The sequence below is a fragment of the Haliotis rubra genome, unplaced genomic scaffold (genome assembly GCF_003918875.1).
Source record: "Haliotis rubra isolate DU_JTF1 unplaced genomic scaffold, ASM391887v1 Scf543, whole genome shotgun sequence".
NCBI classification, from domain to species: Eukaryota; Metazoa; Mollusca; class Gastropoda; order Lepetellida; family Haliotidae; genus Haliotis; species Haliotis rubra.
In genome coordinates, this window is record NW_025767239.1 from 685,342 (window position 1) to 698,729 (window position 13,388).

The 13,388-nt window shown below is 38.4% G+C and overlaps 1 protein-coding gene across 1 annotated transcript; it reads left to right on the forward strand.

Annotated features, from left to right (window-relative positions):
• Positions 1 to 846: 846 nt before the first annotated feature.
• On the forward strand, positions 847 to 8,303 carry LOC124253528 (uncharacterized protein DDB_G0290685-like). The gene is made up of 2 exons (XM_046687323.1): positions 847 to 898; positions 6,750 to 8,303. The coding sequence occupies exons 1-2, from the start codon at positions 847 to 849 to the stop codon at positions 8,171 to 8,173; spliced, it is 1,476 nt and encodes a 491-aa protein (XP_046543279.1). The 3' UTR covers positions 8,174 to 8,303.
• Positions 8,304 to 13,388: the final 5,085 nt, after the last annotated feature.

The window sequence follows — 13,388 nt, forward strand, 5'->3', positions numbered from 1 at the left end:
GACTTGGTTGACACGTGTCATCATTATCCCAATTGCGTAGATCGATGCTCATGCGTTGTTGGTCACTGGATTATTTGGGTATCGATTATTTACAGACCATCGCCATATAGCTGGAACATTGCTGAATACGATTAAACAAGAAAAACAAGCTAACTAAGCGCCACAGTATGACAGTATACATGATGCGTATGTAAAATCTTTACATGTTGCCTTCCCCTCCTTGTGTGACGAATGTGTGAGACAAGCATTGGATATCGCCGGCGTCATTGGTGTATTAAAACACCATAGCCAGGCACACGAAGCCCACACGATGTGATATATACGTTATCTCAGACAATTGTAACCGATGTGTTTGTTATTCAATGTCTAACTCGACAACATTCGATGTGACCAGGGGGACTATATAAGGCCTGTTGTAGAGTATCCCAGATGTGACCTATACGATGACATGTGTCAACCAAGTCAGCGAGCCTGACCACCCGATCCCATTGGTAGCCTAGTTTTCGCATACATGATGCGTTAGGAATATGCTAACAAGTACCTATATGTGTAAACACACACACGGGTGTTCGTGCGTGCGTGCGTGCGTGCGTGCGTGCGTGCGTGTTTGTGTGTTTTCCCAGTATCCGCTCAATCGTGATCACATTTCAAAGGCCACATAGCCATTCGGCACGAGATCCACGTATGCTCGCTACTGTCAGGGATATAAATCTTCCCACGTCATGTGTGAATGTCTCACACAGTGTCAGAAGTACATCCTATTGATCTGACGGTGACCCGGAACAGTACTTCACCTGCTGTACATGTAACCAGAGACCTCTTATGTAACTATATGTAGAACACGCGATGGCGACATTCCCAGAACTGGTCGTCTGCTCGCTGACATGGCTATCTGCAGGTGTGGCGGGACCCGTCTGTGGACAGTATCCGACATTCAGGATAATCTGCTGTCATTTGAAACCTGACGTCACAATGGATCAGTAGAAATAGAGATCTACAAGTCTCCCTGCTGTTCACGAAATAGCATTAATAATAGATATCGACAAAAATTAAAGTTCAAGTTTCATTTCTTTTCGATGCCGCAGCTAGACACATGTGATATACCACAGACACATTCTGCCCTCCATGTTCATCTATTATAAAGAGATATGTACACTGCAACTAGACACATGTGATATACCACAGACACATTCTGCCCTCCATGTTCATCTATTATAAGAGATATGTACACTGCAACTAGACACATGTGATATACCACAGACACATTCTGCCCTCCATGTTCATCTATTATAAGAGATATGTACACTGCAACTAGACATGTTCATGTGATATACCACAGACACATTCTGACCATTCTCCATGTTCATCTATTATAAGAGATATGTACACTGCAGCTAGACACATGTGATATACCACAGACACATTCTGCCCTCCATGTTCATCTATTATAAAGAGATATGTACACTGCAACTAGACACATGTGATATACCACAGACACATTCTGCCCTCCATGTTCATCTATTATAATAGATATGTACACTGCAACTAGACACATGTGATATACCACAGACACATTCTGCCCTCCATGTTCATCTATTATAATAGATATGTACACTGCAACTAGACACATGTGATATACCACAGACACATTCTGCCCTCCATGTTCATCTATTATAAGAGATATGTACACTGCAAGCTAGACACATGTGATATACCACAGACACATTCTGCCCTCCATGTTCATCTATTATAAGAGATATGTACACTGCAACTAGACACATGTGATATACCACAGACACATTCTGCCCTCCATGTTCATCTATTATAAGAGATATGTACACTGCAACTAGACACATGTGATATACCACAGACACATTCTGCCCTCCATGTTCATCTATTATAATAGATATGTACACTGCAACTAGACACATGTGATATACCACAGACACATTCTGCCCTCCATGTTCATCTATTATAAGAGATATGTACACTGCAGCTAGCAACTAGACACATGTGATATACCACAGACACATTCTGCCCTCCATGTTCATCTATTATAAGAGATATGTACACTGCAGCTAGACACATGTGATATACCACAGACACATTCTGCCCTCCATGTTCATCTATTATAAGAGATATGTACACTGCAACTAGACACATGTGATATACCACAGACACATTCTGCCCTCCATGTTCATCTATTATAAAGAGATATGTACACTGCATTCTGCCCTAGACACATGTGATATACCACAGACACATTCTGCCCTCCATGTTCATCTATTATAACTGCAACTAGACACATATGTACACTGCACATTAGACACATGTTCATCTATATAAGAGATATGTACACTGCTAGACACATTCTGCAGACACATCTGCCCTCCATGTTCATTATAAGAGATATGTACACTGCAACTAGACACATGTGATATACCACAGACACATTCTGCCCTCCATGTTCATCTATTATAAGAGATATGTACACTGCAACTAGACACATGTGATATACCACAGACACATTCTGCCCTCCATGTTCATCTATTATAAGAGATATGTACACTGCAACTAGACACATGTGATATACCACAGACACATTCTGCCCTCCATGTTCATCTATTATATAGAGATATGTACACTCATCTAACACATGTGAGATACCACAGACACATTCTGTCCTCCATGTTCATCTATTATAAGATATGTACACTATGTAGACACATGTATGTACCACAGACACATTCTGCCCTCCATGTTCATCTATTATAAGAGATATGTACACTGCAACTAGACACATGTGATATACCACAGACACATTCTGTCCTCCATGTTCATCTATTATAAGAGATATGTACACTGCAACTAGACACATGTGATATACCACAGACACATTCTGCCCTCCATGTTCATCTATTATAAGAGATATGTACACTGCAACTAGACACATGTGATATACCACAGACACATTCTGCCCTCCATGTTCATCTATTATAAGAGATATGTACACTGCAACTAGACACATGTGATATACCACAGACACATTCTGTCCTCCATGTTCATCTATTATAAGAGATATGTACACTGCAACTAGACACATGTGATATACCACAGACACATTCTGTCCTCCATGTTCATCTATTATAAGAGATATGTACACTGCAACTAGACACATGTGATATACCACAGACACATTCTGTCCTCCATGTTCATCTATTATAAGAGATATGTACACTGCAACTAGACACATGTGATATACCACAGACACATTCTGCCCTCCATGTTCATCTATTATAAGAGATATGTACACTGCAACTAGACACATGTGATATACCACAGACACATTCTGCCCTCCATGTTCATCTATTATAAGAGATATGTACACTGCAGCTAGACACATGTGATATACCACAGACACATTCTGCCCTCCATGTTCATCTATTATAAGAGATATGTACACTGCAGCTAGACACATGTGATATACCACAGACACATTCTGCCCTCCATGTTCATCTATTATAAGAGATATGTACACTGCAGCTAGACACATGTGATATACCACAGACACATTCTGTCCTCCATGTTCATCTATTATAATAGATATGTACACTGCAACTAGACACATGTGATATACCACAGACACATTCTGTCCTCCATGTTCATCTATTATAATAGATATGTACACTGCAACTAGACACATGTGATATACCACAGACACATTCTGCCCTCCATGTTCATCTATTATAAGAGATATGTACACTGCAACTAGACACATGTGATATATGCACTGCCCTCCATGTTCATCTATTATAGAGATATGTACACTGCAACTAGACATATGTGATATCCATGTTCATCTATTATAATAGATATGTACACTGCAACTAGACACATGTGATATACCACAGACACATTCTGCCCTCCATGTTCATCTATTATAAGAGATATGTACACTGCAACTAGACACATGTGATATACCACAGACACATTCTGCCCTCCATGTTCATCTATTATAAGAGATATGTACACTGCAGCTAGACACATGTGATATACCACAGACACATTCTGCCCTCCATGTTCATCTATTATAAGAGATATGTACACTGCAGCTAGACACATGTGATATACCACAGACACATTCTGTCCTCCATGTTCATCTATTATAATAGATATGTACACTGCAACTAGACACATGTGATATACCACAGACACATTCTGCCCTCCATGTTCATCTATTATAATAGATATGTACACTGCAACTAGACACATGTGATATACCACAGACACATTCTACCCTCCATGTTCATCTATTATAAGAGATATGTACACTGCAACTAGACACATGTGATATACCACAGACACATTCTGTCCTCCATGTTCATCTATTATAGAGATATGTACACTGCAACTAGACACATGTGATATACCACAGACACATTCTGCCCTCCATGTTCATCTATTATAATAGATATGTACACTGCAACTAGACACATGTGATATACCACAGACACATTCTGTCCTCCATGTTCATCTATTATAAGAGATATGTCTGACACATGTGACCTCCATGTTCATCTATTATAATAGATATGTACACTGCAACTAGACACATGTGATATACCACAGACACATTCTGTCCTCCATGTTCATCTATTATAAGAGATATGTACACTGCAACTAGACATGTGTGATATACCACAGACACATTCTGCCCTCCATGTTCATCTATTATAATAGATATGTACACTGCAACTAGACACATGTGATATACCACAGACACATTCTGCCCTCAATGTTCATCTATAATAGATATGTACACTGCAACTAGTCACATGTGATATACCACAGACACATTCTGCCCTCCATGTTCATCTATTATAAGAGATATGTACACTGCAGCTAGACACGTGTGATATACCACAGACACATTCTGCCCTCCATGTTCATCTATTATAAGAGATATGTACACTGCAACTAGACACATGTGATATACCACAGACACATTCTGCCTTCCATGTTCATCTATTATAAGAGATATGTACACTGCAGCTAGACACATGTGATATACCACGGACACATTCTGCCCTCCATGTTCATCTATTATAAGAGATATGTACACTGCAGCTAGACACATGTGATATACCACAGACACATTCTGCCCTCAATGTTCATCTATTATAAGAGATATGTACACTGCAGCTAGACACATGTGATATACCGCAAAAAAGAGATATGTACACTGCAGCTAGACACATGTGATATACCACAGACACATTCTGCCCTCCATGTTCATCTATTATAAGAGATATGTACACTGCAGCTAGACACATGTGATATACCACAGACACATTCTGCCCTCGATGTGCATCTATTATAAGAGATATGTACACTGCAACTAGACACATGTGATATACCACAGACACATTCTGCCCTCCATGTTCATCTATTATAAGAGATATGTACACTGCAGCTAGACACATGTGATATACCACAGTCACATTCTGCCCTCCATGTTCATCTATTATCAGAGATATGTACACTGCAGCTAGACACATGTGATATACCACAGACACATTCTGCCCTCAATGTTCATCTATTATAAGAGATATGTACACTGCAGCTAGACACATGTGATGTACCACAGACACATTCTGCCCTCCATGTTCATCTATTATAAGAGATATGTACACTGCAACTAGACACATGTGATATACCACAGACACATTCTGTCCTCCATGTTCATCTATTATAAGAGATATGTACACTGCAACTAGACATATGTGATATACCACAGACACATTCTGCCCTCCATGTTCATCTATTATAAGAGATATCTACACTGCATCTAGACACATGTGATATACCACAGACACATTCTGCCCTCCATGTTCATCTATTATAAGAGATATGTACACTGCAACTAGACACATGTGATATACCACAGACACATTCTGCCCTCCATGTTCATCTATTATAAGAGATATGTACACTGCAACTAGACGCATGTGATATACCACAGACACATTCTGCCCTCCATGTTCATCTATTATAAGAGATATGTACACTGCAACTAGACACATGTGATATACCACAGACACATTCTGTCCTCCATGTTCATCTATTATAGGAGATATGTACACTGCAACTAGACATATGTGATGTACCACAGACACATTCTGCCCTCCATGTTCATCTATTATAAGAGATATTTACACTGCATCTAGACACATGTGATATACCACAGACACATTCTGCCCTCCATGTTCATCTATTATAAGAGATATGTACACTGCAACTAGACACATGTGATATACCACAGACACATTCTGCCCTCCATTTTCATCTATTATAAGAGATATGTACACTGCAACTAGACGCATGTGATATACCACAGACACATTCTGCCCTCCATGTTCATCTATTATCAGAGATATGTACACTGCAACTAGACACATGTGATATACCACAGACACATTCTGCCCTCCATGTTCATCTATTATAAGCGATATGTACACTGCAACTAGACATATGTGATATACCACAGACACATTCTGCCTTCCATTTTCCTCTATTATAATAGATATGTACACTGCAACTAGTCACATGTGATATACCACAGACACATTCTGCCCTCCATGTTCATCTATTATAAGAGATATCTACACTGCAACTAGTCACATGTGATATACCACAGACACATTCTGCCCTCCATGTTCATCTATTATATAATGGAATATATTTTTCAGCCACAAGCACCCGGAAAGGCAAACGGGGGATTCCTGGCAGTCCTGGGTACCTTGACATCAGTTTCTTCCGGATTGCTACACGTAAGTGGCAACATGTCTCCCTGGAGAAAGCATTTGAATCATCATCTTTCAAATTCAACATTGAGTCATCTCGTGTTGAGCTTGATCGAGGGATGATTGAAATAAATGCAGATGATGACAACATAGTAGAAAACCTTGCCCTTGCCTTCAGTGTGTCTCTACTGCATGTTCTGTGTCAGCCCCGGCCTCGGGGATGGGAGCCAGGACACACACTCGACACATGTGACAAAAGAGGAACTAAAGTTATCAGGTCTATCCCATCCGAGAATTTAGCATTGGTTCTTGCTTGTGGGTTCCTTGCTGCTACTCCATCCAATTTCTTCATTCGGTCCCGTCAGAGAGATCCTGAGAGTGTGAAGGGGTGGACATCAGGGGAGGGGAAGCTCCTGGAGGAGCATTATGAGGAGGCCACTTGGGGTGGTGCAGAGCAGAGAGAGGAGAGAGTTCGAGAGGAGCTTGCTGCAGCTGTTTGGGGTGGGGATATGGGTAATGGGGAAGACAAGCATGAAGACCAGGCTCCAGAGGAGACAGCCAAACAGTTACATTGTTCAGAATCTGATGTTGAGAGTGGAAAGAGTGAAGGAGACTGTGAGGAAGAAAAGGGTGAAGATACTGATGATAACCATCTCACAGATGAAGAGGAAAGACAAAATAAGGACGACCCTGAAATTGAAGACATTACCAAATATGACAGTGATACTTTGGAAGTTGATGAGTATCTTGATGAAGCACTTGAGAAGGATGAGGAGATTCTTGATGACAATGAGGAAGACAATAGCCTGAATGATGATAGTGATCGTGTTATTGATGACAACAGACCAGGAGAAGCTGATAAAGGGTTTGATGATGATGCTACCTCTGAGACAGGACTGCTGGCTGATGAAGACCAGGATCTTGGGGATGACCATGTTGCTGCTGCTGATGATCAAGATCAAGGGGAATATGAAGATCTTGACAATGATGACTTTGGTTATGCCAAGTTCGAAACTGAAACTTTTGGGGGAGAAAATGATGAAAACTTTGGAGAAAATGAACAAGAATTTGGAGATTTTGGTCTTTGTGAAAATAGTGATGTTGGACTGCTGGATGGTCAAGGTGATTTTGACACCGCAGATGACGCTTATGCTTTGGGCATTTTGGATGATGATGCAGGGGATGTGCAGGGGTTTGGGATTACAGACACAGAAGGATGTGCTTCACATGACGATGTGACAGAGATGCTAGCTTTGGGATATTCAGATACACAAGAGGATTATTACCTTGGTGGGACTGGAGATGATGAATTTGTGGATGGGGGGAACATATGGTGGTGGAGACGACTATTTATCTTTGGGTGTGTATGATGATACAGGGGTTGATGATTGGACCCTTGGTGGAGGAGATGGTATAACTTCTGGAAATGCTGATGGTGGAGGTTGTGGTGGATGTGGAGGAGGTTGGAATGGTGGTGGAGAGGGCGGCACATTCAGTGGAGTTGGTGAAGGGGATGGGGGTTTCAGTGGAGATCAAGTTGGGGGTTTCAGTGGAGATCTAGGTGGGGGTTTCAGTGAAGACCTGGGTGGGGGATTCTTCGGAGACGATGGAGGTGGGGGTGGTGGGTTTACAGAAGGGGGTGGAGATGGTGGAGGTGGTTGTGGTGGGGGTTGTGGAGGGGGATGTGGAGGTTGAGCTGATCACATTTAATTAAACAAATATATTTTTTGAGTTCTGGTCAAGTGTTATGGGGGCCACTAAAACAAACTTTAAATTAAGTGATATTGAGAAAAGGAAAACTGTTACAGTTGACATGGGCACCTGTTTTGTTTCAAGGAGAGTTCACAAATCTCTTCAAAGAATGATGAAACAAAATCCCCAATGGTGCCACCAAATTCTGTTGGCTTCCTGTGTTGTTTCAGCTGTTGATACCTACAGTTAGTTTGAAAAGTGTTTTACATGGAATCAATGCCTTTAAATGTTATATGTTTGTAAGGTTTGCAGACACCTAACAACATTTGTAAATCATTACTTTTTTGTACCATTTTACTATTTTACAAGGATTTGTGTTTTATTATTTTCTGGCAAACAGGCAGAATACGGTCAATGGAAATGGTTTTGTACACTTTTCACTTGAATGAAAGTTTGGACATATCTTCTGAATATTGCTATTTGTCCTCAGAAACCACTGGAACAATGAAGCTGAAATAGACGTTTTCACACCAATGATGACACCTTTTTCTGATATTTTCAATTTTGACCATATTTTGATGTTTGAACTTTGAGCATACTGAAATCAGAAACTTTTGTAGGCACTGATCTGAAACTTGTGGTGAAAAAGTAATGAAATTTCAGTATGTGTACTGAATCGCTCAATATGTGTGTTTATTTTTCATGATATTGGGACATTTGTCTTTGCATTTCCTTGTACTGTGAAGATAATGTGCAGAAGCTGTAGAACTAATATAGCAGAAAAATCGTATGTTTGTTTCTGCTTAAGATAACATCTAGTTTCAAGATGTTCACATTTGAATTTGAATATGGCCACCTTAGCAGCCGTGTTGTAGTAGCTATTTATGACCGGTTTAGCTGATCACGTGACATATAATGCTGAGACTGTATTATGTTTTATTGCATGACAAAAGTTATTGTTATATCTTGTTTGTACAAGTGTTAACATGCCCGCAATATGGTGAGGCATTTAGGAAGCATATGAATGAATATCAAGTTGCACAGTCACTGTGTTCTAACAAAAGTTTAGATGTGCTAGTATCAGATTGGATATCATGTGTCAGATAATCACTGATTTGTCTTCCACTTTCTATATGAACTTTCATTTAAGTGTAAACTGTTGAATAATTTGTTTTCACTGAGGTACCACCATCTGCTACTCATAAACATTACTTATACACATTATCTTATGCTTCTTACAGACATTATCTTATGCTTCTTACAGACATTACCTTATGCTGCTTATAGACTTTACCTTATTCTGCTTCTTACAGACATTACCTTATTCTGCTTCTTACAGACATTACCTTATTCTGCTTCTTACAGACATTATCTTATTCTGCTTCTTACAAACATTATCTTATTCTGCTTCTTACAAACATTACCTTATTCTGCTTCTTACAGACATTACCTTATTCTGCTTCTAACAAACATAACCTTATTCTGCTTCTTACAGACATTACCTTATTCTCGTTCTTACAGACATTACCTTATTCTTCTTCTAACAAACATAACCTTATTCTGCTTCTAACAGACATTACCTTTTTCTCGTTCTTACAGACATTACCTTATGCTTCTTACAGACATTACCTTATTCTGCTTCTTACAGACATTACCTTATTCTGCTTCTTACAGACATTACGTTATGCTTCTTACAGACATTACCTTATTCTGCTTCTTACAGACATTACCTTATTCTGCTTCTTACAGACATTACCTTATGCTTCTTACAGACATTACCTTATTCTGCTTCTTACAGACATTACCTTATTCTGCTTCTTACAGACATTACCTTATGCTTCTTACAGACATTACCTTATTCTGCTTCTTACAGACATTTCCTTCTGCTTCTTACAGACATTTCCTTCTGCTTCTTACAAACATTACCTTATGCTGCTTACAGACATTACCTTATGCTTCTTACAGACATTACCTTATTCTGCTTCTTACAGACATTACCTTATTCTGCTTCTTACAGACATTACCTTATTCTGCTTCTTACAGACATTACCTTATTCTGCTTCTTACAGACATTTCCTTCTGCTTCTTACAGACATTACCTTATTCTGTTTCTTACAGACATTACCTTATTCTGCTTCTTACAGACATTACCTTATTCTGCTTCTTACAGACATTTCCTTCTGCTTCTTACAGACATTTCCTTCTGCTTCTTACAAACATTACCTTATGCTGCTTACAGACATTACCTTATGCTTCTTACAGACATTACCTTATTCTGCTTCTTACAGACATTACCTTATTCTGCTTCTTACAGACATTACCTTATTCTGCTTCTTACAGACATTACCTTATTCTGTTTCTTACAGACATTACCTTATTCTGCTTCTTACAGACATTACCTTATTCTGCTTCTTACAGACATTACCTTATTCTGCTTCTTACAGACATTACCTTATTCTGCTTATTATAGACATTACCTTATTCTGCTTCTTATAGATATTACGTTATGCTTCTTACATACATTACCTTATTCTGCTTCTTATAGACATTACGTTATGCTTCTTACAGACATTACCTTATTCTGCTTCTTACAGACATTACCTTATGCTTCTTACATACATTACCTTATTCTGCTTCTTATAGACATTACCTTATTCTGCTTCTTATAGATATTACGTTATGCTTCTTACAGACATTATCTTATTCTGCTTATTATAGACATTACCTTATTCTGCTTCTTATAGACATTACGTTATGCTTCTTACAGACATTACCTTATTCTGCTTCTTACAGACATTACGTTATGCTTCTTACATACATTACCTTATTCTGCTTCTTATAGACATTACCTTATTCTGCTTCTTATAGATATTACCTTATGATTCTTACAGACATTACCTTATTCTGCTTCCTATAGACATTACCTTATTCTGCTTCTTATAGATATTACGTTATGCTTCTTACATACATTACCTTATTCTGCTTCTTATAGACATTACGTTATGCTTCTTACAGACATTACCTTATTCTGCTTCTTACAGACATTACCTTATTCTGCTCTTACAGACATTACCTTATATGCTTCTTACATACATTACCTTATTCTGCTTCTTATAGACATTACCTTATTCTGCTTCTTATAGATATTACGTTATGCTTCTTACAGACATTACCTTATTCTGCTTCTTATAGACATTACCTTATTCTGCTTCTTACAGACATTACCTTATGCTTCTTACAGACATTACCTTATTCTGCTTCTTATAGACATTACCTTATTCTGCTTCTTATAGATATTACGTTATGCTTCTTACATACATTACCTTATTCTGCTTCTTATAGACATTACCTTATTCTGCTTCTTATAGATATTACCTTATGATTCTTACATACATTACCTTATTCTGCTTCTTATAGACATTACCTTATTCTGCTTCTTATAGATATTACGTTATGATTCTTACAGGCTTTACCTTATTCTGCTTCTTACAGACATTACCTTATGCTACTTATAGACATTACCTTATGCTTCTTACAGACATTATCAGTTGCTGGTGATCTATAGCCCGGTTTTATATTGTATTGTTGTCTAAAATGATATCAACTGCCACCATATAGGTGGAATATTGCTGAGTGCAGCGTAAAACTAAGCTCACTCACTCACTATAGTGATGTCTTTTTATGATAGTGTACTAGTTTTAATTTAAGAGCTGTGATATTCTAGTAGTTTTACTGTCCTTCGATGACAGGTTTATAAATATTTTCTCAATTAATTGTTCTCGTCACGATATGGCTGAGATATTGCCGATATGATGTTAAATCTTAACTCACTCACTCACTCACTCTTACAGACATTACTTTGTGTTACTTATACACTACCTTATGCTGTCTAGACATTATCATCTCCTTCATATAGACATTGACTTATTTTAGTTATAGACATTACCTTATGTTACGTATGGACATTATGTTTTGCTGCTTATAGACATTACTTATGCTGCCTATAGACATTACTTATGCTGCCTATAGACATTACCTTGTGCTTCTCTTAGACATTACCTTATTCTGCTTCTTATAGACATTAACTTCTGTTACTAATAGACATTACCTTCTGATGCCTATAGATATTAACCTAACCCTGACTTATAGACATTACCTCATGCTGTTTATAGACATTACCTTATGCTGCCTGTAGATATTACCTTATTTCCTTTATAGACATTACCTTATGTTATAGACATTACCTTATGTTACTTATAGACATAACCTTCTGCTGCCTATAGACACTACCTTATGCTAATTATGGACATTACCTTATGATGTTTATAGACATTACCTTATGTCACTAAAGGACATTACCTTATGATGTTTATAGACATTACCTCATGTCACTAAAGGACATTACCTTATGCTGCCTATAGACTTTATGGTGTGTAATAGAAATTACCATATGTTACTTATATACATTACCTTATGGTGTTTATATACATTACCTTATGCTGTTTATATATACTGAGTCACAAAAGAAACTTCACATTCTTTCTTCAGGGCACTATAAAAGAAGAAGAGATGGTAAGATGGTTAAATTGTTATTATTTCATTGCTGAGATCTGTGTGATGTACTCGATACAGTGCCATAATCAGTTCCATTAGGCTACACCGCCGTTCCAAAACATGGGTATACCGAATGTCAAGTCACAAGAATAAAAATGCGAAATTTCTCACTTCAATATCGTGTATGGCTGCCCCGCGCATTCACTACTGCCAACCACCGTCTCCTCATCGACTGCCTGATGCTTGTGAACACGTGGTTGGGGATTCTGCGCCATTGCTCTTGCAAGGCAGCGCCAAGTTCTTGCAAATTCTGAAGCTGGTTCCTAAGACCACGAAGCC

Coding starts and splice junctions, on each gene's coding strand:
- LOC124253528 (XM_046687323.1), top strand. CDS start 847: ATGGCGACATTCCCAGAACTGGTCGTCTGCTCGCTGACATGGCTATCT. Junction 899..6,749: donor GCTGACATGGCTATCTGCAG/GTGTGGCGGGAC, acceptor TATATTTTTCAG/CCACAAGCACCCGGAAAGGC.